We start from the raw sequence: 26,790 nt of genomic DNA on the forward strand, positions 1-26,790 counted from the left end.
AGTCAATATTCAAACAATATGAATACATTCAAGACTGTATATATATATATATATATATATACACATATACATATACAGTACAGTACATGCTGGAGAACAACATCTCTCAGCAGTTTAGAAGGGCAAGCCTGAGCAAGTACTTCCAACTAAATCACATTTGAGATGACGCAATGTAGCAGATTGCACAATTTCACACACACACGAAAACAGAAAGAGGTTACAAAACCATGACTTTTAGTTCTTTCTTGTTTAATCTGTTATTTCAATAACACTGTGACATTTGAAATATCACCAGAGTATGTTTTTAATTGCAAGGAACCCTTCCTAGAACTACCGGCCCTTGCAAAAGACGAGGCTAACTTAATAATGCATGAGTAAGATCTTGTGGCGTGTCTGCAGCACGAACAACATCTTCACGTTGCATCTAATTAGGTGTCGACGTGCATGCGTGAGTTAGATACAGTAAAGAACGAAACCGACCAACACATGAAAGCTGCTTGAGCTTCTTCCTGCCTTTTCCCAAATCAACTCCTGGGTAAAACGAGGGCAGGGCGTGGCCCGTTTGCTCTCCAGACCTCGTTTCCAGAGGAACCGGTATTCCCGGCTCGACCATGAATAGGAATGGAGTCGAGGCGGAGGCTTGCCCTCTCTCTATAGATTGGGTGTGTAAATTTCAGTTCATGCCCAGTGAAGGCAAGAATGTGGTTGATATTGTAAAATGTTGCTGCTAACACCTCATTAAGTATAGGAGCTGGAATTACACAGCCCATAAAATGTGGATTACAGGCAGACAGAATACTTTATTAATCCCTTTGGGATTCCCTCTGGGAAATTGGCATTACTGTATTACACATTACTGTACATTTATTACCTCCTTTACACCTATAAAAATCACATCAATAACCTCTATGCACCCACAGCATGTATCCTGCAAAATCAACACTGAATGCTTTACTTTTATACTCATCATTAAGAAATGAGCACATCAATTGGAACAAGAATGCTAACAAACACCAATGGAGGATAATCAGGGGTGTGGGTTGGCATGTTGGCCACAAGAAAGACACACATTTTATGTCACAGGAGACTGAGGGCAGTGGGACACTGGACTGCTGCAGCCAAGGAGTATAATACTGCAGTGTAAAAAATCTAAGGCAAGGCTTCATCAGTCAGCGTGCAACGTGCTAACAAACACGGACCACGGTAAGAACCCAAATTTTGTCCAAAAGGAGACTGAGGGCTTCAGAAAAAAACAGAGCAATGCAGCAAAGTGGAGACAATGGGCTACAATACTGCAGCTCACAAAGACAAGGCACAGTTACATCAGTCTGAACAAGACACACGAACAAACATAGTATGCTAAGAACCCAAATTTTGTCCAAAAGGAGACTGAGGGCTTCAGAAAAAAACAGAGAAATGCAGCAAAGTGGAAATGATGGGCTACAATACTGCAGCTCACAAAGGTAAGGCAAAGTAACATCAGTCTGAACAAGGCACATTAATAAACATTGTATGCTAAGAACCCAAATTTTGTCCAAAAGGAGACTGAGGGCAGAAGGAAAATTGAGTAATGCAGCAAAGTGGCAACTTTGGACTATAATAATTCGGCATACAGGGCTAAGGCAGAGCTGCATCCGTCAGAACAACAATGCCAGCAGAGATTGGTCACGGTAAGAACCCAAATTTGGTCCAAAAAGAGACTGAGGGCAGGCAGAAAAAACAGAGCAATGCAGCAAAGTGGAGCCGATGGGCTACAATACTGCAGCTCACAAAGACAAGGCACGGTTACATCAGTCTGAACAAGACACACTAACAAACATTGTATGGAAAGAACCCAATTTTTTTCCAAAAGGAGACTGAGGACAGGTATAAAAAACACAGAGCAATGCAGCAAAGTAGAGATGATGGGCTATAATACTGCAGCTCATAAAGGTAAGGCACAGTTACATCAGTCTATAGGAGACACTAATAAACATTGTCTGCTAAGAACCCAAATTTTGTCCAAAAGGAGACTGAGGGCAGAAGGAAAATGGAGTAACGCAGCAAAGTGGCAACTTTGGACTATAATAATTCGGCATACATGGCTAAGGCAGAGCTGCATCCGTCAGAACAACAATGCCAGCAGAGATTGGTCATGGTAAGAACCCAAATTTGGTCCAAAAAGAGACTGAGGGCAGGCAGAAAAAACAGAGCAATGCAGCAAAGTGGAGCCGATGGGCTACAATACTGCAGCTCACAAAGACAAGGCACGGTTACATCAGTCTGAACAAGACACACTAACAAACATTGTATGGAAAGAACCCAATTTTTTTCCAAAAGGAGACTGAGGGCAGGCAGAAAAAACACAGAGCAATGCAGCAAAGTGGAGATGATGGGCTATAATACTGCAGCTCATAAAGGTAAGGCACAGTTACATCAGTCTATAGGAGACACTAATAAACATTGTCTGCTAAGAACCCAAATTTTGTCCATAAGGAGATTGAGGGCAGAAGGAAACTGGAGTAATGCAGCAAAGTGGCAACTTTGGACTATAATAGTTCAGCATACAGAGCTAAGGCAGAGCTGCATCCGTCAGAACAACATATGCCAACACAGATTGGTCACAGTAAGAACCCAAATTTGGTCCAAAAGGAGACTGAGGGCAGAAAGAAAATGGAGTAATGCAGCAAAGTGGGAACTTTGGACTATAATACTTCAGCATACAGAGCTAAGGCAGAGCTACAACCGTCAAAACACATGCCAACAGAGATTGGCTACGGTAAGAACCCAGATTTTGTCCAAAAGGAGACTGAGGGCAGAAAGAAAATGGAATAATGCAGCAAAGTGGGAACTTTGGACTATAATAGTTCAGCATACAGAGCTAAGGCAGAGCTGCATCCGTCAGAACAACACATGCCAACACAGATTGGTCACAGTAAGAACCCAAATTTGATCCAAAAGGAGACTGAGGGCAGAAAGAAAATGGAGTAATGCAGCAAAGTGGGAACTTTGGACTATAATACTTCAGCATACAGAGCTAAGGCAGAGCTACAACCGTCAAAACACATGCCAACAGAGATTGGCTACGGTAAGAACCCAGATTTTGTCCAAAAGGAGACTGAGGGCAGAAAGAAAATGGAATAATGCAGCAAAGTGGGAACTTTGGACTATAATAGTTCAGCATACAGAGCTAAGGCAGAGCTGCATCCGTCAGAACAACATATGCCAACACAGATTGGTCACAGTAAGAACCCAAATTTGGTCCAAAAGGAGACTGAGGGCAGAAAGAAAATGGAGTAATGCAGCAAAGTGGGAACTTTGGACTATAATACTTCAGCATGCAGAGCTAAGGCAGAGCTGCTTCCGTCAGAACAATGCCAACAGAGATTAGCTACGGTAAGAACCCAAATTTTGTCCAAAAGGAGACTGAGGGCAGAAAATAAATGGAATAATGCAGCAAAGTGGCAACTTTAGACTATAATACTTTAGCATACAGAGCTAATGCAGAGTTACATCAGTCAGAACGACACGTGCCAACAGAGATTGGCCATGGTAAGAGGGTACATGTCACATAACTTTGGTCCATGTTGTGTTTGAATGACATGGAATATTTGGCGCTAGTGTGCAAACACCAAAAACAGACCTGAAAAACCAGGTGGTTGTACCTGGGGCGGTCCCACCTCTTACCCACCTGCGGCCAAGGCCAGATTGATTCGCACGTCTTCCGCCACCTGCCGCACCACGCTGGAGTTAGCCGGTACGTAGGCCAAGTGTAAGCGTCTCAGGAAGCTTCTGGGCAGCATGTCCACCGAGTAGCTCTCATAGATGGTGGCATTGGGGTAGTCCTTAAACGGTACCTTCTGACGCAGCACGATGAGGATGCCAGAGAACAACAGAGGGAGGAGGATCTCCACCAGGGTTACCAGGATCTGACGTTTCTGGAGAAAAGACATGAATTGTAATGGGGTCATTGGTCATGGGGTTTATTGGTTATGGGTATTGGTCATGGGGTTACTGGTGATGGGTGTTATTGGTCATGGGGTTACTGGTGATGGGTGTTATTGGTCATGGGGTTACTGGTGATGGGTGTTATTGGTCATGGGGTTACTGGTGATGGGTGTTATTGGTCATGGTGTTACTGGTGTTGGGTGTTATTGGTCATGGGGTAATTGGCCAGAGGGTTATTGTTCATGGGGTTATTGGTCATGGGGTTACTGGTGATGGGTGTTATTGTTCATGGGGTTATTGGTCCTGGGGTTAGTGGTTATGGGGTTACTGGTGATGGGTGTTATTGGTCACGGGGTTACTGGTGATGGGTGTTATTGGTCATGGGGTTACTTGTGATGAGGGTTATTGGTCATGGGTGTTATTGGTCATGGGGTTAATTGGTTTGAGGGTAATTGTTCATGGGGCTATTGGTCATGGGATTACTGGTGATGGGGGTTATTGGTCATGGGGTAATTGGTAACGGGGGTTACTGGTCATGGGGTAATTGGTGATGGGGTTACTGGTCATGGGGGTTACTGGTCACAGGGGTTATTGGTCATGGGGTTACTGGTCACAGGGGTTATTGGTCATGGGGTAATTGGTAACGGGGGTTACTGGTCATGGGGTTTACTGGTGATGGGGGTTATTGGTCATGGGGTTACTGGTCACGGGCGTTATTGGTCATGGGGTTACTGGTTATTGGTCATGGGAGTTATTGGCCATGAGGTTTACATATTGACAGGAAGTCGAATGCTGCCTTTGAGGCCAGTGGAAAGTAGGAAGTTCCAAAACATTGCAGTGAAACAGTGACCTATTTTTTAATGACTATTAAATAAACTTTTCTGACATTTGTGGCCATGTTTTTCAACCAATCTTGCTCAAATTTTACACGCATGTGCTTGTCAGCCCCCTAAGGAAACGTGCGGAATTTGGTGGTGGTTTGGCTAACTGCTCAAGTTCCAGCAAGTGTTTTTAGAGTTGAGTGAAAAATTTCAAGTGAATCCCTTTTGTGGTGTTTGTTGTAAAAATAATAGCACAGGCCAAACGATTTTCCCCCTTTTGTGTGCAGCGGTTTAAGAGTAGAAGAGCTGCTTCCATTGATTTCCAAATGGGCATACATTATTTTGTCCTGACATAGCAAAATAGGAAGTACTTTTTCTTCTTGGAGGCTAGAAAAGCAGTTTGCAAATGCATTTCAACTTACTGCAGCTGCGGTGAGTGGAAATAGTCTCAATGCTCACTGAAGAGGAAGTGCTTTATAGATGACGAGAAATATGTCATAATAAACATTTTCAAATAAATATGTTTTTTTTTTACAGGCGCTTCTTTTGTAAATGATGCCAATCGACAGTAAGAGGCTGGCAATTTAAAACACACATAATTAGATTCTTGTGATGAGTCATTAGAATACACAATGGATTTTGTGTTGGGTCATTTGGTCATGTGATCACTTTTCAAATCAGTGCTGTTTTTTGTGCAAACAGCAAATTGAATCAACTCTTTGGCCACATTTAAACTGGCTTAGTTTTGGAAAACTTTACCATTTTGATGAATCATAAAAAAAACACATATGCATACAGAATAAGCGTTCTTAATCATTTATATGAACTTCTCAATCTATGAAAATACTCTCCAGTGATTTTTACTAAAACCAAGCACAATAATCATTTTTATGGCAGTTCATCGGTTCCATTTTCATAGCACAGAAAAACCTGTTTACCAACCTTGGAAATACAATTTTCAACACTATTAGAGCTCTTTCGGCATGAAATAACACCCCTATAGTCACCTTTACACTCCTAACACCCAATATAGTAGACACAAAAAGAAAAAATAAGACATAATACAGACTCACACGTTAGCATTGGGAGAGTTCCTTTTTGTAACATTTAATATGCTTAATTTCTGCAACAAATACATAAAATTGGTGTGAATATGCATTTTTTTAAATATATAATTCCTTCATTTATATATTTTTGAATAACTGTGATAGAGTCCTACAATAAGTGGTGCTGAAGGACCCAGATTTATCGCTATATGTCACTTTTACCTGAAATTTGGTAGTTAGTCTTTGCTGGCAGGTTCTAGCATGAAACACTAGAATACAATAGAACATCTAAATACAAGCTAGTAGAACAAGACGACCCGGAAAGACCAGATCCTCGTCAAGTGCTTCCATGCGAGTCAAAAAGGACAGCGTGATATAATATGTGACTTTGGTGATGCAAATGAGACGTTTTAACGTGCAAAGCCATCATCATCTCCGGTGGTGCAGCTCAAGACGAGGGAGAGAGCTGCATTGTTTTTGCTTCTCCTCCGGTCTCCAGGCGGCCTCGAGCGCAAGCCGCAGGGAGTCGATAAAGCTCGGATGGAACAACAGCAGCCCCGCAAAAACACACACGGAGCATATCAGAATATTTGCTGTGTTGTGTAACCTTTTTAACTGATATTGGGGAACGCGTTCAAGAGCCTTACAATGCCAGAACTGTGCCAACAGTCCGTGCTTGTGGGCAGCAGTGTGCAGGGTGATTTATTAACTCGGTACAGATATACTGTACACATTTGACACATGAAACATTCTTAACATGTGAGCCAGTAGCTTGTGGAGTGCAGGAAAGAGTGGAAATATCTCCAATAGAAGTACCATTTGATAATTTTATAATCCATTATTGCTATTGCTGTGAATTTTCTTATGCTTCTTTAAGTCGTGCGGCCTTAGTCGACCTAATCCAATGTTGACTGCTGATTTATTTCTGATGTTGAGCGCAACAAGCTGCAACTTGCCATTAATGAAATGTAGCATCAAGCTAGCCCGGCCCCTTGAGGGGTCTTCAATATTTATTCATTCCTTTTCTACTGCTTATCCTCACAAGGGTTGTGGGAGCTGCTGGAGCTGGACCCTGGACTGGTGGCCAGCCAATCACAGGGCACATATAGACAAACAACCATTCACACTCACATTCATACCTATGGACAATTTGGAGTCGCCAATTAACCTAGCATGTTTTTGGAGTCCCCGGAAAAAACATACAAACTCCACACAAAGATGGCCGAGGGTGGAATTGAACTCTGGTCTCCTAGCTGTGAGGCCTGCATGCTAACCACTTGTCCACCGTGCAGCCTGTCTTCAAAATATTATATAATAATAATAATATGAATAATATAATGTATAATAAACAACTGGACTGAACCAGTTCTTGGCTTACACAAGCTCACACAGCACATATCCGTGCACTGTGTGTTCCCCAACTTACCTGGTGAAGATAATTTTTCCACACCAGGAGTCCAAACTGTCGCACGACAGCCATTTTGAGACAAATACTGGCTTCCTGCGTCTAGAGGAAAAGAAAAAAAATAGTCATATTTTAGTTGAAAGTTTAATCATACATCCATCTATCGCCTATACCGCTTCTGCTTATTTGGGTCACGGGTGAGCTGAAGCCAGCTGACTTTGTGGCCAAAAGGCGGGCTACACTCCAAACGGGTCACCAGTCAATCACAAAGCATTCTCATGTAATTCTCACGTCAACATATAAGAATCATACATTCATAATACAGTACACAGTAATAGCTGGATTCATCAAGTCTTTGTCAGTTTCTGCAGGTGTCAGTCAAGATCTCGCTTTCCATTACACAAAAACAGAAGAATACAAAAGGGAGAAGTGAGAGTGAGGTAATGCAACACAACAATATGAGTTTTAAGAAAAAACATAAGAGCAACCTAAGCAAAATGAAAACCAAACCACAAACAAAATATTTATTTTACTTTAATCAGATTTAATTACATAAAACAGCCAAGATATTGGTTTTAACACAACCCCATTCTTTGTATGTGTGTGTGTGTGTAAAGACACTGATATTATTTTGCGAATCATTTTTAGATTAAAATTCTCAACAAAAAACCCTAAGTCGTTTCCTTATTGAGACTGACCCTGCTTTTGTCTTCTCTGATTGGTCCATAGCGCATTGACGCCTTTCTGATTGGACAATCAACCTGCTTGTCACATCTTCGGGCTTCCTGGTGGTGAATGTTAACGATGGAGCTGAGGGTCAACGCTTTTAAATCTACTAACATGCTTTCTTTTTCCTTTAAACACAAAGCCTACATTAATTCGGCTGTGTGTTAGAAGATCATAATGTGTACTTACCACAAAACCTGGCGAGCTGGGGTCCCTTTATTCCTCGTAACGTTAGCAGCTCGTCGTCATCGACTTAATGTGATAATAAAAGCATCACTGCGGTCTTCTTCCGACACGATGGAGGTCCGGTTAGCATGGGTGAAGCTACGTAAACATCCACAACATCGGGTCCGGGTTTCGCCCTCCAGCTGCCGGCCGCCTGCTAAGCGAGGCAATGACGGCACACCAGCGAGTGAGAGCTCACCAATTCATCTGAGAAAATGACACCGAATAGTCAACAAAACACATCACGTGACCCGGCTGGGGCTCCAGTCCGGTCACGTGACTCCACATATTCGAATATCGCGCAAAATGTTTTCCATTTAAAACAATTATACTGCATTTGTTAATTTTTTTAGCAGTAAAACATAATCATAAAGGTTATTAAAAATGAAGATAGATATTCCTGCAATATTTCACTCTGTGTAGTAAATCTATTAAGAGAATAAAGTCAAACTATTAAGAGAAAATAGTCGCATAGAATTACATACTTAAAATTATGTTATTTTAGTATGATAGTGTTCAAATGTTTAGTGTAATCTTGCGAGAAAAAGTAATTTTCCTTGAATAACATCGTATTAAGTTGAGGAAAAAATAAGGTCATCAATAGTAACAAAAGGTAAATATTCAAGAGTCATGAGAAAGAAAGTAAAATAGTCATTTTTCTGAACATTTAGGTTGCGGAAGAAGTTCCAAGGTCATGAAGATTGAGTGAAATTATATTTCTTTGGATGTGTATGTTGTCTCTTTCATTGTATTTGTAAATAAGGTACACCATTCAGTGGCGCTGGCAACATACAGACAAAACCACGTGACACCAAAACGATCAAAGGAAGCGCGCATGCGCATAATGTCAGTCGTCTTGTATAAATACTAAATTTAATTTAAATATAAAAATCTAAAGTAAATAATTAAATGTAGATTAAATTACATGTAATTTACATTTAATTACATAAGTATAATACTTACCTTAAGCATTTATATTTAATATTTATATTCATATTTTGATTTAAGTTTTAATTTTAGAGTTACAATTTTGTTTAGTATTGCAAAAAACATTTAATTTTTATCTTAAAGGCAAAGAAAATGAATCAAAATGTGAGACTGAGCAAATATATATACACACACATATATATATAGAGGAGTGAGTGATTTAATTTTTACATTGGGCACGCACACTTATCACTTTGCATTGAGTTTAAAAAGTATATGGTTATTTAGGATTTTATTTGAAAAAGGCTTTGGACAGGACTCTGTGACATCACAAGTGGGTCAAGAGGAAATTCAGACTGTAAAAAAAAAACATACACCCTAATGTGAAATGGTAAATTAAAAAATTTCAAGTAGTGGCATGTTTGTTCGATATAACAGTACTATGTACATTACCATACATAAAAGTACTATGCATGTACATGAACACAGCAAAGCAGGTGAACTGCTTTCATGTGATTTTTCATTCATCTGCAGTAGTGTTGCCCTGATGTGCTCATGTAAGGCATAAAAAAAAACGCAAAAGCACATCATTTGTTCCCTTTTGCTGTGTGAACTTTTCTGACATGGAGGCAGTGTCAGGTCATACATACAAAACAACACACCAAATGCTTATATCTTCCACTTCACCCTGGTGGTGATACCAGAGTTGTTTTTATGAAAAATAAATACGTGGCATTTGGTTTGGATGAGAAATCAATAAGCGGACAGAAAACTAGTAATGGTAACACCGCAGTACCTTTGGCATACAAGTTCAGTGCTCAGCTGCCATCCAGCAAATACAAGGCAAGCTTGTACGGACAGTGCATAAAAAAAAAGCATCTATTTTCCAAGGTTTCCTGCTGGACATCCTGAGTTGCACCATTTGACTTATTTTTGTAGCACTGAGTGGTGTAAACGGCAATACGAGCTGCTAGTGAACCGCTAGCAAGATTTAGGCCTGGGTTAGGTAGGATGTGGTCCACATTAGGATTGTTTGTGTACTTAATGCCATTCTACAGAACCTTTCACATCATTTCCCTTATCTTTAACCTCACATCATGAGCACAAACGGCCCACTTTACAGAGGATGAGGGGGAAAAAGTGCTGCTGTAGGATAATAACTGAGGAAGTGGTCAAGTGTCTATAGAATCCGAAAACCAACTTTGGCTGAATACTGCTCATCTTCCCCTCCCTCTACCTCCTCTTCTTCTTCTTCCTCTTCTCCTGCCTCGCCGCCACTATGCGCAGCAGAGTTCTTCCTCTTGACTGGCTTGCTGGAGTGGCCGCGAGGCCTCTGCATGGGCACCAAAAGGCGGAAACCCGGCTGGGAATGAGCAGAGGCGGAGGAAGCGGTAAAAGTCTTGAGAGAGCACGGGACAAGCGAGGACGAGGAGCACGTGGACGACGGACTGACACTCTGCACTGACGAGTAGCCCGAAGTGTAGCAAAAGGCCTCCGGGTCTTGCTTGTGTTCCCCCACATCCACCTCGCTGAAGCTGTCTTCGTCGCTGGACAGGGCGCGGCAGTGTTCTCGTCCGCTGTCTACCTCGCTGACGGGGTCCAGCTGGATGGATATCACCGAAACTGCCAACAGAGGAAGATCTCATCAACACGGCGGCGACCGTCTTGAGTCAAAACAATAAGAGGTGGCTGTGCTGGATGAATATTGGTGAAATTCACCAGGGGGATATTTATTTCTAAAACATAAGAATTAGTTTGACACGACCAAATAATTTTTGATCCCACACTGAGCATATAAATATTTTTGTAGTTAGAGCATAGAAAATCTGTTTAACCCTCTAAAAAGGCTTTTTAACATTATGAGAGACCTCCAGACATGAGATAACACCCCTATAGTGACATTTACAGTCCTATTACCCATTATAGTATGCATAATAAAAAGTAAATAAGACCCATTATAGTATGCATAATAAAAAGTAAATAAGACATAATATAGACTAGCACATGCAAGACTTCCTTGTTGTTGGCGGTGGTGGTGTTTTTTGTTAAACTTCCTGTTCTGTGCAGTACGTCCTGCAGGTGCTATTGTGTCATCAATGTAACATTACTGACACCTAGTGACCAGTGTAGACTACATATGACAACTTAAAAAAAAAAGTAATAATAAAAATTAAATTAAATTAGGACCGGCCTTCTATTTTAATGTTGATATTTGTCCACCAGATGGGGCTATTTATGCCCACCCAAAGCATGCAGCAGCATTCCATTGTTTTTTCAATGCTGTTTATATTTTCCATTCAAAGTTTGTAAACCTACTGGCTTTTAAAATGGTTAAAATCCATAAAACATATTGTTTGATATTTCTACTTCAGTGAAAATGAAATGAAAAGCAATATTATTTCAAGAAGCTGATATTTTTGCCCCGCCATCATTACTCACAATCGCCATCTTTCTCGCCCACACTCTCCTCTTGGTCGCCCTCGTAGCCGGATGAGGAAGTGTCCAGACTCCAGTCCAGGATGTCGTCCAGGAGCGTTTCTTCCTGATTGGAGAGCTCTGCAGTGGGCGTGGTCACACGGCTGCCTCTGTCGGCGTGTGTGCCGTCATTGCGCCTCCTTAAGAGAGGAGAGGGGGAGTCAGACAGACAGAACAAAAACACCTTCTGGGCTAAATGGTTGCCGTCTGTTATGAATGGAAGGAGACTGAATGTGCAAAGCAAGGAGGTCGTCTTTAGAAGCAGTGTTGATTTCCCACTCAATCTGTACAGTCGACATAGCTACAAACATATGCTAATGTATACATTTTATGCTTTGCTAAAACCCCATCCCAGCCCTCCGAAGCCATGCCCTTACTCCCCCTCCTGGAGGCTGTGAAGAGTATATGAAAACTGAAATCATCCAAATCTGAAATATAATTCTTGCAGGAGTTAAGTAAGAAAGAATATGTGTGAGGGAGCACATCTTTTGCATATGATGACGACGATAATACATCACTAAAATATCTATATCTACAGAGTACCTGGTAAATTTCAATTATATTCCATTTTTATTGAAATCTATTCTAATTTTATAATCATAAATTAATAAAACGCTAACCTGTTGTGATGCACAATGTATGTGTGTTACCTTTTACTGGTCCTGGATGGGGAAGCGAGGAAGGCGTGGATGTCTGCTGCTTGGCCAACGGGACTGGGAGGGTCCACCTGAGGCTCCACCTCGGGGATCTCAAGAATCTGACACAGCTCTCTATAATCCATCACCTTGAGTTTGGAAAGCAACAGCATGAACACAGACTGTACTGCATTGATATTCATACAGATATATGTATATATTCATACAAATATTTGAAACGGAGACTTGTATTAGAAGAGTGCACACCTTCTCCCTGCTGATGTGCTGGTAGATATCGTCCTCGAACCGCTGCTTTACGCCAGTAAGAGACACCAGTCTGTAGTCTTTGGGAGCCTCCTGACTGAAACTGAGGAAAATACGATCAAAAACAGAAAACTTGCATCTTTGGGACACATTTACTCATCAATCATGTTTTGCAGGGGTGTCCAAAGTGTGGTCCCGCAGTAATACTATAAATAAATAAAGTAAATATGAAAGTTGTAATCTCATGAGAAAAAAAAAAAACATGTTATTTTTGTAATATTATGAGAAACAAAACAAAAGTTTTTTTTTTTCCTTTAGAAAATTTGGTTAAAGTTATGTTAGGAAAAAATAACTACAAGATAATAACTACTGCAGTTTCCTCCCACATTCCAAAAACATGCTAGGTTAATTGGCAACTCCAAATTGTCCATAGGTATGAATGTGAGTGTGAATGGTTGTTTGTCTATATGTGCCCTGTGATTGGCTGGCCACCAGTCCAGGGTGTACCCCGCCTTTCGCCTGAAGACAGCTGGCATAGGCTCTAGCACCCCCGCGGCCCTCGTGAGGATAAGCGATAGAAAATGAATGAAAGAAAGATAACTTTTGATCACATCTAAAGAAAATATAAAAGTTGCATCCTTTCATTTTTCACTACATGGCCCTCGCTGGACAATGTTGGGACAGCCACTAGATGTATTCCTTTCCAAGCGTTGTGGATGGATAGAGGTTTACCATTTGACGTAAAGCATCACAGCCAGCTGGGTGAGGTCCTGCTTGGAGAAGCCAGTGTAGTCCACGAGCTGGCTGGGCCAGACGGGAGCTGCGGCGGAGGGAAAGAGCCGGCGTGAACAACAAGGTGACGTCAAGGTATAGCGATAAATTGGAGTTGGTGTGGTTACCGTAGTGATGCAGCACTCTCGTCAGCAGCAGCACGGCGCAGGCCAGCTTGGCGGGAGGCGGCGTGATGAGGGCCGAGTGGAGCAGGGACAGCTCGCAGATGTAGCTGAAGAGGTGAGTGGTCCGCCGCTCCAGCGGCAGAAGAGACAGCAGCACCTCGCCGTAATCAAGCAGCGTGGGACTCTGTGACGTAGGACATCATGGATTATAAAGACCGAACTGCACGGGCCATAAAACCATTCATGCAACTCACCCGGATCTTCCCTTGCAGCACCGACACCACCTCTCCCATCATTCGGACCAGGTCTTCATACTTGTAGGTGTTGTCTGTGAGCCACACGGCTTCCCTTATGGTCAGGATGTCCTTACTGATGTAGCTGCGAAGAAAAGAACATCAAGGTTTATTTCAGCTGTGACACGACTGCAACGCAACACTTCTGGTACCTACCGTGTGCAAACCACCATGCAAGCGATCCCCAACAGCTGAAGGCGAACCTTGGGAACGGAACGCAGAGCCAAGTAGCGGTCCACGCATCCCACTGTCACGTGTAGCATCAGGCTGGAGAAGTCCTTCATGGTGGTCACCTCCACCAGCCAGTCCACCAAGATGTACCTGCAGGCCGAGATGGGCATCGTGAAGATCGTGCAGCCAGTGCCAAAGTAGCAAACAACTCGCACCTCGAGTAGGTGCGCCTGATATTATGTCTGTTATTATTGATAATAATACTATCATCAATGTACTTATTGCTGCAGTAGTAATATTAAACCATGCCTTGCTTCTGTTCTATGGAAAAGGATGCTGGTTACCTCATGGTGTCCTTGATGCCTCGCTTGAGGATGCTGTGATTGCCGTCCTGTGCCGCCTGCTGGGGGGAGTTGAAAAGCTGGGCCACCAAGTCAGAGCAAGCCTTGGCCTCCAGGCCCAGCGGATTGCCGCTACTGCACACTCTGGCCAAGGAGAGCTGCACGTACAGAGGCAGAACAGTTAGCAGCGGCATGCGGACATCTTTGAGCAATACCGCCATTCAACGGAAAGTGCTCTTTTTTGCAATGTTGCCCATCATCCGGTCTTTATGTGACATGAACACACTTCTTTCAAAAAGCAACGCTCTGTTTACATAATGTGAGCTGCATATTAGCCAAGCTAAGAGAAGTGCACATGGTCTTGATTAGCACACACACCTGCGCCTCCCAGCATCCTCTCCCGGCGTAGTCCCTGAGGGTTCGAACACACTGGAGGTACCTGCCTGGATCCGACATCTGAAAGCCACCATAAAAATTCATTTTTTCAGATGCACAAGTACATCTTCTCTGGAGCTCTGATGCCATGCACTACAGAAAGACCTTTAAAGCTTTCCTTTGTACAAATACACACACAGTAGAACCACGGTTGGCATCATGAATAATCCACTCCACAAGGTCAGACTTTCACTCCAAAGAAATCATTCATCTAACGCAATGAATTCTTTTCAGAAAGCCAAATATGTGAACACAATACAAGTTTTTATAGTTTTCCATCCAGAAAATAATTCTAAACTCATAAATGATGAATGAACGGGAGCTTACTTTTTACCTTCACTGAAGATGTGGTTGTTGGCAAAGACACTGAGGCGACGAGATCAACACAGACACCACCTTCCTGTTTTGCTATGACTTATTTTCGTGTTCGTCACCTCAAGTGTATCCTTTTCTTATAGATCACGGATGCAAAGAAAGTTGCAAGCGGCAGACTTGTGATAAAGAAGGTGAGAAACGCAACTGAATTCAAGAAGTCAGTCACAGCAAAATAAGAAGGTGGTGTCCGTGTTGATCTCACTGCCGCATCTTTGGCAGCAATCAGGTCTTCTGTGAAGTTAAAAGTGAGCTTAAATGTTACTTTTTCCCCTTCCATTGATCATTTATGTGTATATAAACACACGACGATACTACAACTGTACAACTATAAAAAGGTGTTTTGCGTTACTGTCATGAAGAACTAGAGCGCCAACTGCTATTGACATTATTGATGAACGACGGAGATGACTTCCACTGCCTGTTTCCATGTATTAGCAAGCCTACAGGATGCTAACCAGGATGTTTTGTGACAAAAAGAGCAGAGCTAGACTTAAGTGGCGTACTTATAACGCCACCATATTATACGCTAATTGGAATATTTAGCCACAAACATCCATGTTAAAAAAAACAAACTATGAGCTAAATGGAGGCATTTGTGTCCAGCTATTGCCAACTTTTCAGTCTGATGGCTAATTTTCTTCCTCACGTCTCCGTCTCTCCATGCCAAATTTCCTCAAAAGCGCTTCCACGTTACATTAATGACGTTTTTTTACGCATAGGAGGAGAAGCTGAAACGCTAATTACAAGTTAAGTGGGTGATTGTTGTGAAACTCACAGCGGCTTTACGGTTGTGCTCCCATAAAAGATAGGAGCTCTGCAAACAGCCCGCCCGTGAAGACTCTTCCAACATGGATATGGCTTCGCGGCGCACATCGCCCTCCTGGGGGAGAAAATAACAAAACAAAAAATAGTCAAACGACAACATAGAATTTCACAGTGAAATTGATAAAACGAGAGTTTTGATAAGGAATGCTTTGTCACGCCGAGCCTTTTTAGAAATGGACACCAATAGAAACTGTGCCGACCACACCCGCACCGAGACTCACCTCAAAGAGCTGCAAGACTCTTGCCAAGCAGTGCAACAGGGGGCCCCTCTTCTCCTGGGAAAACAAATTTAAAATTAATTTTAAAATTTATTGTAAACAAGGTTGCTGGGTTAACTTATTTACAGCCTGTGATGTAAATTTTCTACATTTGTGAATTAATATTGTTAGGCCCGCCATATGACACTAAGCATTCGACAGGGGTGTGCAAAGTGTGGCCCGGGTGCCATTGGCGGCCCCACGGCAACCACAAAATAGAACAATTATTCAACCAGAATAACGTCAAAATAAGAGAAATAAAAGTTGGAATCTAATGTAGATAAATATTTTATGATAACCTTGTAATATGATGAAAAATAATGTTATTTTAAATTGAAATGTTAAAGAAAAAGTAAAAAAAAAAAGTCATAGTATTATAACAAACAAAACAAAGTTGTAATTTTGGAAAAATAATTTGGTAGAAAAAGTAGAATAAAGTCATAATTATGAGAGTTATGAAAGTTGAAATTATAGGAAATTTGGGGGTGCAAAACAGAAATAGGAATAAAGATTAAAGTACACATTTTTAACATATTATGACGGAAAATTATGTCATTTTAGTTACATAGAGCTGAAATCTTTTTTAAAATGTGGTATAATATGTTTGTCAGTGTCATGAATTCGTCTGCAATAAAGTTGAAGCTGAAACCTCCCAGCGAAAAGTAAGTAGTCGTACCACGTTGTCGTCGCACTTGGTCTTGAGGCGGTCAAACACCACCGCCTTGCAGCAGCTCCCGGTGGGCGACCACGGTGGGCGGATGAACAGCCAGGTGAAGGGCTCAGCGGCGGGAGAGCGTAGGCCCTCGGCCAGGCTGAAGAAGTGTGAGGCTTTCCTTCCGCACAGGTCCGCCCGGCCCTCATCGCTCAGCAGCGCTGCCGTGCAGGAAAGACAAGCCGTGAAGCGGCAATATTGTGTGGAATCGCAATGTGAGGTAAAAATAGGGTGCACTGCTTGGCTGCGGCCAGCGGAGGCGCTCTTGACTCAGTCTCAACTAGTTTGGCCTCCAAAAAAAAGCCCATTATGTGCTAGTGGCAGTCTTATTATCATCAATATGCACTGCTTCAATTTATTACACCAAAACGTAGTATTCCAATGAAAAAAAGTCACAATTTTAGATAATATTATAAGGAAAAAATAATGTCATTTTAGCGACATAGGAAAAAATACTCTTTTTTTAAAAAGTTGCAATATGAAAACAAAAGGTTGTAATTTTTTGAAAATTAGGTTGGGGAAAAACTCATGGGAATAAAGTCTCAATATTAACATTAATTATAATATGAAATTGAAATTTTACAACAAAAAGTTGTATTAGTTGAAAAATAAAAAACAGGTACTTTTACAAAAAATTTTTTTAAGTATTCTAAAAAACCTCACAATTTTTAAACAATCTCATAATATGAGGAGGGGAAAATAATATTTTAAATGCATAAAGTTGAATTATTAAAGAACAAAAACATGTAAAAAATGTAATATCAGGAAAAACAAAATAAAGTTGCCATTTTGGGAAAAACTAAATATGGGATAAGAAAATATGCCAATAAAAGGGTGATATTAAGAATACTAAGATTAATTAATTGTAATATTTGTGGTAGTAATGTTACAATAGGACAAGGATTATGTGCTTCTACTTACGTCCTTCATTGTACAAATAAGCGATCCCTAACTTCACAGCTGCTTCAAAATTCCCTTTTTCTGCAGCTCTGTGACACAAAAAAACAGTATATTTGGTCAGGTAAAAATAAAAAACATGACATTTTAATCATTCTTGAGCTTTTGTTTTACCTTTCAAATAACCATAAATTGTCAGGTGAGGGCCAAGTGTCTCTGAAGCTGACCCTGGCCCAAACACTGGGGTGGTTGTCAACGACATCACGTAGCTGGGAATGAACCTGGAAGAGCAACACAAGACAACACGGTCAAGCGGAAGATGTTGAAACATGTTTCATGGAAGCATGTGCGTGTGTGTGTGTGTGTATGTATATGTGTGTGTGTGTGTGTGTGTGTCACATGAGGATGACTCACAGCTCTGACAGACAGTAAGTCATCAGCGGAGAGACACTGGAGGACACATAGGAGGACCTCTTCGGGTAGGCTCAGCAAGGTGACATTCGGCGTGCGCAAGCGGACCCTCTTTCGAACGGGGATGGAATAGCATTTTGAGCAATGGCAGTGGACTGCTGGCAGACAGACAAAAACAAAAAAAATGGCATCAAGTTAAGACAGCAAAGCAAGTCAACACCCCAAGATTCCCCATCTTGGTGCAAAAGGTCACATTCCAGTGAAATATTTGCACCCCTTTCTAAGTTAGCATGTTAGGGTCCACAATGTCAATAATCCCCCCAAAATCCCTCATTTGTACTACAATGCTAAGAGTTTAAAGCAAGAAAATAACAGATTTTATGGTAAAGAGGAATTGTGGTTAGCTAAGGATGATCTACTACCATCCAGTCAACTCGATTGAGCGCCCAAATTTCCCTCCTGTGGTTTAGGTGGCCTTAACGTCTAATTACGACAGGGTTTAAGGCACTTTTCACACTTGTGGCGGAGTTTTAGAAGCGACACACACGCCATAAGTCAATTGCAGACGCCTTTTAAAACTTTTAGCTACCTTTCGTGACTAGCTAGAAGTTTGTTGGCTAATGAGCTAACGCGATAACAGTGCTAACCTCTGTCACATTGCAGTCGTGTATGAAAAGCTCATATAAGCCGAATTACTCGTGTACTTATAACAATATTTAAGGCCAGTTTCTATCATTTAAATGGTAAACAAAAAAGAACTTACCACCGGCTTTCATTGCAAGTGTACTCAATGTACAGTAGCTCTTCCCACAGCGATGACACTAGCTAACCTTACAAGCACTGCAGCGGCGATTTAAGGTTAGTGTCGAATAGGCAGACGTACACACGAACAGAACAGAATCTAGGGTAATCTATGGTAAATAACTTTTTTTAACAACCAATGTTCCTGGTTGAAGCGACACTAATGTTTGAAATTGTCGGCCGAATTCAAATTCAAGCACGAGTCCTTACTTCTTAGCCGCACCCCCGAAGCTCCCACAAGACCCGCCCGCCCTGAGTGTTTAAACGCTGAGTTTAAGTTGATTCGTCCATCTTAGACCCGCCTATGTACGTCTATTCCGTCATGTGATTGGCTAACACAGAAAAAAACGAATCCTATTGGACAGAGTTTATAAACTATGAAATCCAGTGTTTGGATTGGACATCGTAACTGCAATTTGAAGTCCGCGCTCGCTAACTGACGACTTTTATTGGTTGACCTAAATATAAAGCACGCCCACCAGTCAGCTGGTACTATGGATTGTGGGATACGTAGTTGTAAAAAAAATGCAATTTAAAGGTACCGCGTTTAAAGAGACAGGCACAGAGCCAAACAGAAAAAAACGAACAGGAAATTGAAAATGAGCCTTAAAAGGTTATTTTGATGAAATACTGTGAGTAAAATACAATAGATAGGACAAAAACATATCAAATATAAATTTTGATAGATAAGCTGATAACCAATTTTGAGCATCCGAGCATCTCTACAGTAGTCGTAATTGTTATTGATCTGCCTTTCACCTGCTAACTAAGTCCATTCAGACACTTGAATGAGGTCATATTATGTGTCATGTCAGTGCTTCATGTAGCACGTTTTGCAGGCTGTTTGGGGTGCCGTGTGATCAAATTGTCATCAAGCTCAATAACCTGAGGCGGGACAAAGGACCGGGACATGCTGAGTGGGAGGATGCAGCTACCGTTTCCATAGAAACTCCACCCCATCTCACACCATAAAAAACCCAAAAGTGGCCAGTAATGGCTCCGGGAAAAGAAATCAATCAACACACCGAGCCAAAGCAGAAAAAAATGGAGGCACTCGAATTGGATTTAGAGACAAGATAGTTGTAATGAAGCTGAAATGGCAAGTCATGACTTGACAACATCTGAAACCCAACAGCAGGAAAGTCTTCCATCAAACGCGGTTTGCTGCTCTTCATCAAGTACTTTATGTAGTGATACTAATGGACACTTCGGCACTCAAGCACTTGGCTGCTCCAGTGAAAGAAACCTCAAAATGTGATGGCGTAATCTCCCCAGCTTGTGTGACACTTAATATCGCTGACTGCCAACTCAGTCCCGGAAAGGTCCTGGAGATGGCTCGGCGGATGAGATGAGTTTCCATCTTGTTTCCTGTCATTCGTGCTGAGCCTTGCAGAGCGAACGACAGCTTCCACCACATGTGCACTCTGCCCCGTTTAGACCTTCACACTTGCTTTGTTCAAAGGCAAACATCCACAGCTGTTTCCCAGCACCAGTTCAACAAAAGCACGAGAAAATGGAGTGGATAGACCCGTATTCAGCTGCAACAGTCACAGTTTCACATTCTCAACAGTTAAGAGAAAAAGAAATGACTCAATGATACACCTAAATCAGGGGTCTGAAACTCAGTTTACCTGGGGGCCACTGGAGCTAGGGTCTGGGCAAGGCTGGTTTTCAAAAAAAAAAAAAAAACGCATTTATTAAAAACAGGAAAATATACAAACTTTTTCAGTGCTTTGGTTCCGATTTTCTACAATAAAAGCTCTGATAAAACATTCCACTGTTCTCAAATATCTTCATTTTTATTTTTCTGCACAAAATAAGATGGAAAATAAATATACAAATCAAGAATAAAGAAAATCAATCAATCAGTAATAAATAAATATAATAATAATAATAACAATAAAACAGCAAATAATAACAACTTAAGAAACCACATATAGTTGGTGGGTAGACAAATTATTTTTTTCAGATTTCAAATTAACAAAGCATTATTAGAGCCCTGTAGACATGACAAAACACGACTATAGTCACATTTATATTTTTTTATTTACAACATATTATAAACACATGCTAACTTGCAAACTAGAGAGCTAGCGACCTAAACGGCAGCCTTCAAGTTATTTCCTTTAAACTTAAATAGCCAAAAACTTACCACTTCCACACGGATAGGGAGGATAACTATTAACAGTTATTTAACCTTTATAATCAAATGTAATATTTTTTTCTGGGTACATGATACCATACAGCATCCATATCAAACTTGCGCGGGCTGCACTAACATTACACTTTCATATCAAGGCGGGGGCCTCAAACTAGTGTCCTGTGGGCCACATTTGGCCCACGGGCCCCATGTTTGAGACCCCTGACCTAAATAAAACAAAATTAAATTAAAATTACCCATATTTTTTCCCCAATGTCTCCACGGTGGCTTCTATGGTTATCATCACACCTTTCCTCTGTGCCATCACTGTGACCCGTCTTTAGTGGCACCATAAAAAAACATCAATCCAGACCCACATTTTCATTCAACATTTATTTCAATGTACATCCATGTAGAAATACACAGTACAAATATAAAGTTATGGCATATACAGCACCAAAAATATTAGCAGGCACACACCAAGAGTTTTACTGTAACAGCACAAGCACAGAGGTAGATTTTCCCAAAATATTTTTTTCATCTTGAAAGGCAGACGGGAAAAAGGAAACAAAGGTGTGGTCACTTGTCATCAGTGTATAAGTGCATCATGGCGACACGCTGGCACCGAGTCACTTAAGCTTCTCAATACGGCACCGTTCAATCATGCAAGTCGAATAAACCCCCAGCGTGTGTTTCGGATCGAATCCAAGACAAAGAGTGATTTTTCTAGCGCTACAACGCATCCACTTCACCGTCTCACTCTGCTACTTACATTCAAATGCTAAAGAACCTTCTCATAGTCTTACAGGATATGACAATCTCAGAAGCAACACAACATCAAAACGCACATTTTAGCTGCAAAAAAGGTGTCTGATCGACTGGACTGACTTTGGCGTTTGTGTGCTAACTGCTACCTGCCGACGCTTCTCAGTAGGGCGTCGCTAATATGGATGACAATGACTTTCAAGGGTAAGTCCTTTCAGTCTACAGATACATTGCTTCCTTTGCACTTCGCCCTCCGTCAGGTCCGTGATGTGCATCTCTGAGCACAACACAAATGTTGTCTTAAGTTCATTTGCTTCCTGCACCAGAGAAAAGAGCTCCACGTGATAAGGCCACACTGAAAAGGAAACCAAGAGTTGTAATATTACTAGGCGTCCCAAGATCTGGCATATGTCCTTCTTATGGGTACTAGGTCTGGGGATGCTAACAAAGAACAAATGAATCCCACAATGAATGAAAATGAAGCGGATAATCAATATATTGCCATGTTTATGTCAAGTCTGTTGCCCTCAGCACCTGGGCGTGCTTGTTCTGTGGAACAACAGCATGAACGGAGTGAGCCCTTTTGTCTCAGTGGGTTGGAGAAGACTGTAACCCAGTAGAAATGATACCTAGAAATATTACTGTTAATAAGGATGTCATTTTTCAGAGAAAAAAATAAGCAGTAGGCGGCACGGCGGTTGAGTGGTTAGCGCGCAGACCTCACAGCTAGGAGACCAGGGTTGAATTCCACCCTCGGCCATCTCTGTGTGGAGTTTGCATGTTCTCCTCGTGCCTGCGTGGGTTTTCTTTACTTCTTTACTCCGGTTTCCTCCCACATTCCAAAAACATGCTAGGTTAATTAGCGACTCCAAATTGTCCATAGGTATGAATGTGAGTGTGAATGGTTGTTTGTCTATATATGCCCTGTGATTGGCTGGCAACCAGTCCAGGGTGTACCCCGCCTCTTGCCCGAAGACAGCTGGGATAGGCTCCAGCACCCCATGCGACCCTCGTAAGGAAAAAGCGGTAGAAAATGAATGAATGAATGAAAAACGTTATCATTTTGTGAGCTACGTGGAAAAAAAAATCATAAACAGGAAGTTATCAATAAAAAATAAAAACCTTTGTACCAGAACAAGAATGATGGCGCATGTTGTACAGAAAAGTTAGAATTCGTAGTAAAATGGTAATGTTAGAAGAATGAAGTCGTCATTTTCTGTGAATAAAGTCATGATATTACACTATGATGAGAAAAAAGTCATTGTGACAAGAATAAAATTGGAATATTGTAGTCACAATTCAGTCATATTATGAAGGAAAAAGCCTTCATTCTTGGAATAAAGTCTTTTTTTAAGGGAACTTGTAATATGACTAAAAGTCGCAAGAAAGTTGAAGGGTTTTTGGCTGACAAGAGTCATAATTGTCTGCAAATAAAGTCATGATACTGCAAAAAAAAGTAATGATCACAAAAAAGTTATTGGAATATTCAATTAAATCATAATATATTAAAGTGTTATTCCTAGAATAGTCAATTTTCCAAGAAAAAGTTATAATAGAACTAAAAGTTCCAATAAAGTGGTAACATTAAAGAAATAAACACACAATGTCACGACAATAAAGCGGCATTATTTTTAAGAATGCTACAATTTGATGAAAATATTCAGAGAATAACCTTACAATCTTGTGGTGCCTTTCTGAGAGTCATGTGACAAAAAGATAAAAGTCATAAAATGACCTTTCCTCTTGACTATTTCCATTTTGGAATGACATTTTCTCTTTTCAGTGTGGCCGTGTTACTCTTTCAGGATCAATTCCATTTCTATTTTCTGTCCACTTCCTAATTAAAAACAAAACCATCTTTCTGTTTGGTAAAGGGAGCACAAAAGACGACACACGCTTCATGTTTCAGGTGTGAGCGGTGATATTTCAGACTTTTTAGTGGAACTCACCTATGGCGGTCACATGACTGAAGTAGCCTAAATTGGCTTTCTTCACGCTACGGTGACTCATTAGTGCCTCTTGAGGAGGAAAGCGGCATTACAAGAGCAGCTGATCTTCCTTTCAGTCAAGAAATGAAGCAGTGATGAGGCTAGAAGTCAAAGTGCAAATGCAGACGAGATTGTTGAAGAAAGTCTTGCATTGGGGGCCGGTGTGGAGGGTGGGGGGGGGGCAGTGTCTGAGGGCGAGAGCAAGGGCAAGTGAGGTGGGGGGGGTCATGAGTTCATATGGAAACATACGAATGTGACAGAGCCTTTTTCCATGTGAGCTTGCTCAAGGCACGAAGCGGGAGGGGCTAGGCCAGGGTCCCCGTTATGGCATGTGTCCTTCAGTAATCCTGGCCTGACTCCTGTGGAGTTGACGGGGGCGGGGGGGTGGGGGGGGGGGCGGCGGGGGGCTACCACATGCACTAAGAAAGTTGCAAGGGACCCTTTGACTGTGCAAATATCTTCTTCACACAAAGTCCGTACTCCTCCTCCCCGTCCCTTTCAGCAGCTCACAAGGTCTTCATCCCCAGGATCCTCAGAGGACTCAAGTTCCACTCTCCCGTTGCATAAAAAAAGTAACCCCCCCCCCCTTTCCAAATGCACACAGGCATTGCTGCGGTGTCACAGGACGAGGCGGTGACGCTGTCCGCTGACGTGGGCGCACTGCTCTTTGGGCCCGGTATCAAGTTGCCGTCTTCTCCGGCCCACTTCTGCCCCCCTTCTCTCTCTCTCTCTCTCTCTCTCCCAGAGTCACCTGTCCCGGCAGGAGGAATGCTGCGACTGACGCGCCCCGTGACGGCAGCAGTGACTCCGGCGTCAGCGGCGTTGGACAAGCCAGTGTGTGTGTGTGTGTGTGTGCGTTTATCTCCTTGGAGGTTGTTTTGACACCGGACACCTGGAAAGGAGACACGGCGGTGGATCCCTCCTTGCCAGTCCAAAATGGCCCAGACGAAACAGATCTGGAGTGAACCCCGGGAGAACGGAGGCACCGCCGCACATGAAGGAGGAGGCGTGCCGGCTTCCCAGGTCTCCAAGTTGTGCATCACAGGGGACACTGCTCCGAGGCCAACGACCCGCCGGCCTCTTTCTTTTTCCTCCGCTTCTTCTTATGCGCGCTCCAGCAGACGGTGGCCATCACCAGCAGGATCAGTCCCGTCACCAGCAGCACCAAAGACACCACCTTGGTTTGCGGCAGGTCATTGTAGGTGTAAGTGACCCCTGTCCCCGCCACGCCGATCACCAGCGAGATGATTCCGAAGGGAAAGATGCAGCGGTACCAAGACTTCTCCATGCCGCCGGTGGCCTGGGAAAGACGCTCCAGGGAGGAGAGCACCTCAGGGACTTTGGCCCCGCCAGCTTCCAAGGAAGGCCCCTCTTGTGGTTGGCCAGCGAGGGGCCCTGCGGTGCAGCCCATTCTGGCTGCAGGAGCGTACTCGGATTTGCTTCGAGGTCCAAGCAAAAGAAGGAGACGCTTGTTGCTCCCCCGTAGGGCAGCTGCTGGATGGAAGGCAGCACGTTGTGCACTGGGCTGAGCAGAGGCGGCGGCAGGGCATATATAAACCAGCGTGGGGGGGGGGAGGAGGAGCTCAAAGGAAGTCCCCGTCCTTCCATTGGTTTTCTCCTGTGTGACGCGTGGCTGACGTTGAATCAGAGAGGATGGGGGGGGGTGATGAGGAGCAGGAAGGGGGAGGGTTGGCTGCTCCTTCTTGCCTGCATCTCCCCATCACTACCTCACGCTTGTAGGCCTTCATGCCAGGATAAAAGCTTTGTACGGATGCAAAGTGTGCATGTCTACCCACGTTGTGCGCCTTTAATGAGCACGCACACACCTGCCCAGTATACATTTACACATAGTACATGCTACTGAGCATGCCCACACGTTGCCCCCACTTGCTTCCCACCCACGCGTCGCCAGCTCTTGCTGAATGGACAGCAAGCAAGTATCATCCTACTGCTCTATACAAATCAATCCACACGGTCATTGATGGGACTCTTACACATCTTTTTAAATAGCAGACAGAATCAATAACAATAAATTCCTGCTTCTCAAGATGATATGATACTGATAACTGATTTTTTATATCAGTTATCGGTTAATTTGTGTCAGTGTACCTGTTGATTTGTCATAATTATGTATCATCACATGACTACTACAACATCACTACTACCAGGAGAAGGAGATAGAGGGGGAGGAGCCACTTACTGTGGCCCAGGAAGGTGCACTGTATTCAGGCACATGCTCCAAGCAGCCGGTGCGACACAACGGAGGTCTCTGGGAAAATGTTTTGCGCTTGCGGTGGTGCTGGAGTTTCAGGTGGGTGGCTACTGTTTTTTGTGTGTTGCACTGCCCCCCCCACAGTGCATTTGGTAGCACCCAAAATGTCTTCCTTAAAAAGTGAATGTTTGTTTCTGACCTCAGGGAAAGTTACGACAGGCCGATAACATCACAGGCAGGAGAAAAAAGGAGCACTTGATACGCTCACCCGCACGGTACGAGTAATGCCATTTCATTGGAGTGTTTTTTTAATGTATTGATTATGTGAGCTACTATTTTTTATGTTATGGAATTATTTGCATTTGATCATAATTATTATGCACCCATAAAATACAAGAACACAATTGGACTCACATGTGTACTAATATAACGCGGCCTCACAGCTAGAGGACCCGAGTTCAATTCCACCCTCGGCCTAATAAAAGTCCTTAAGGTGACTATAGGGGTGTTATTTCCTGTCTAGAGAGTTCTAATGTTCAAAAGCCCACTTAGAAGGTTATTCTATTCTCCAGCGTGAAAATATTCCATTCATACAGTAAATCACTTTTCACTTATAAATAATAGCTGCATGGCGAAAAAGTGGTTAGCACGCGGGCCTCACAGCTAGGAGACCCGAGTTCAACTTCACTGTGTAGAGTTTTGCATGTTCTCCCCGTGCATGCGTGGGTTTTCTCCGGGTACTCCGGTTTCCTCCCACATTCCAAAAACATGCTAGGTTAATTGGCGACTCCAAATTGTCCATAGGTATGAATGTGAGTGT

At 42.5% G+C, this 26,790-nt stretch overlaps 3 protein-coding genes across 11 annotated transcripts in view; all 3 read right to left on the bottom strand.

Annotated features, from left to right (window-relative positions):
- Positions 1-8,382, bottom strand: part of abca3b (ATP-binding cassette, sub-family A (ABC1), member 3b) — a 35,276-nt gene extending 26,894 nt beyond the window's left edge. For 7 of the 8 annotated variants that reach the window (XR_013630041.1, XM_078797390.1, XM_078797393.1 and 4 more), the window contains exons 1-3: positions 8,115-8,381; positions 7,221-7,301; positions 3,671-3,917 (exon numbers count right to left, since the gene is read on the bottom strand). Coding sequence is in view for 7 of the 8 variants with exons in the window: in XM_078797390.1 (XP_078653516.1) it covers positions 3,671-3,917; positions 7,221-7,274 (301 nt within the window). In the remaining variant the exon portion in view is untranslated. Of the gene's footprint in view, positions 1-3,670; positions 3,918-7,220; positions 7,302-8,114 lie in introns of all 8 variants that reach the window. The other variant, XM_078797391.1, reaches the window with a different exon arrangement.
- Positions 8,383-9,325: 943 nt separating this feature from the next.
- Positions 9,326-19,097, bottom strand: ccnf (cyclin F). 2 transcript variants are annotated; one of them, XM_058049416.2, is made up of 17 exons: positions 18,828-19,097; positions 18,068-18,219; positions 17,828-17,934; positions 17,678-17,745; positions 16,721-16,917; positions 16,009-16,062; positions 15,738-15,842; positions 14,531-14,608; positions 14,156-14,310; positions 13,797-13,961; positions 13,602-13,725; positions 13,351-13,531; positions 13,184-13,271; positions 12,455-12,554; positions 12,203-12,336; positions 11,517-11,692; positions 9,326-10,700 (listed from the first exon to the last, which is right to left on the bottom strand). In XM_058049416.2, the coding sequence occupies exons 1-17, from the start codon at positions 18,838-18,840 to the stop codon at positions 10,258-10,260; spliced, it is 2,340 nt and encodes a 779-aa protein (XP_057905399.2). In that variant the 5' UTR covers positions 18,841-19,097; the 3' UTR covers positions 9,326-10,257. The 2 variants fall into 2 exon arrangements, with proteins under 2 accessions (XP_057905399.2, XP_057905398.2); XM_058049415.2 differs by having other exon boundaries at positions 18,068-18,222.
- A 5,072-nt stretch (positions 19,098-24,169) lies between these two features.
- On the bottom strand, positions 24,170-25,238 carry LOC131103386 (transmembrane protein 100). The gene has a single exon (XM_058049638.2). It carries the CDS (start codon positions 25,167-25,169, stop codon positions 24,798-24,800), a length of 372 nt encoding a protein of 123 aa, XP_057905621.2. The 5' UTR covers positions 25,170-25,238; the 3' UTR covers positions 24,170-24,797.
- Positions 25,239-26,790: the final 1,552 nt, after the last annotated feature.

Source organism: Doryrhamphus excisus, linkage group LG16 (assembly GCF_037039965.1).
Source record: "Doryrhamphus excisus strain RoL-2023G ecotype Guam linkage group LG16, RoL_Dexc_Guam_v1.1, whole genome shotgun sequence".
NCBI classification, from domain to species: Eukaryota; Metazoa; Chordata; class Actinopteri; order Syngnathiformes; family Syngnathidae; genus Doryrhamphus; species Doryrhamphus excisus.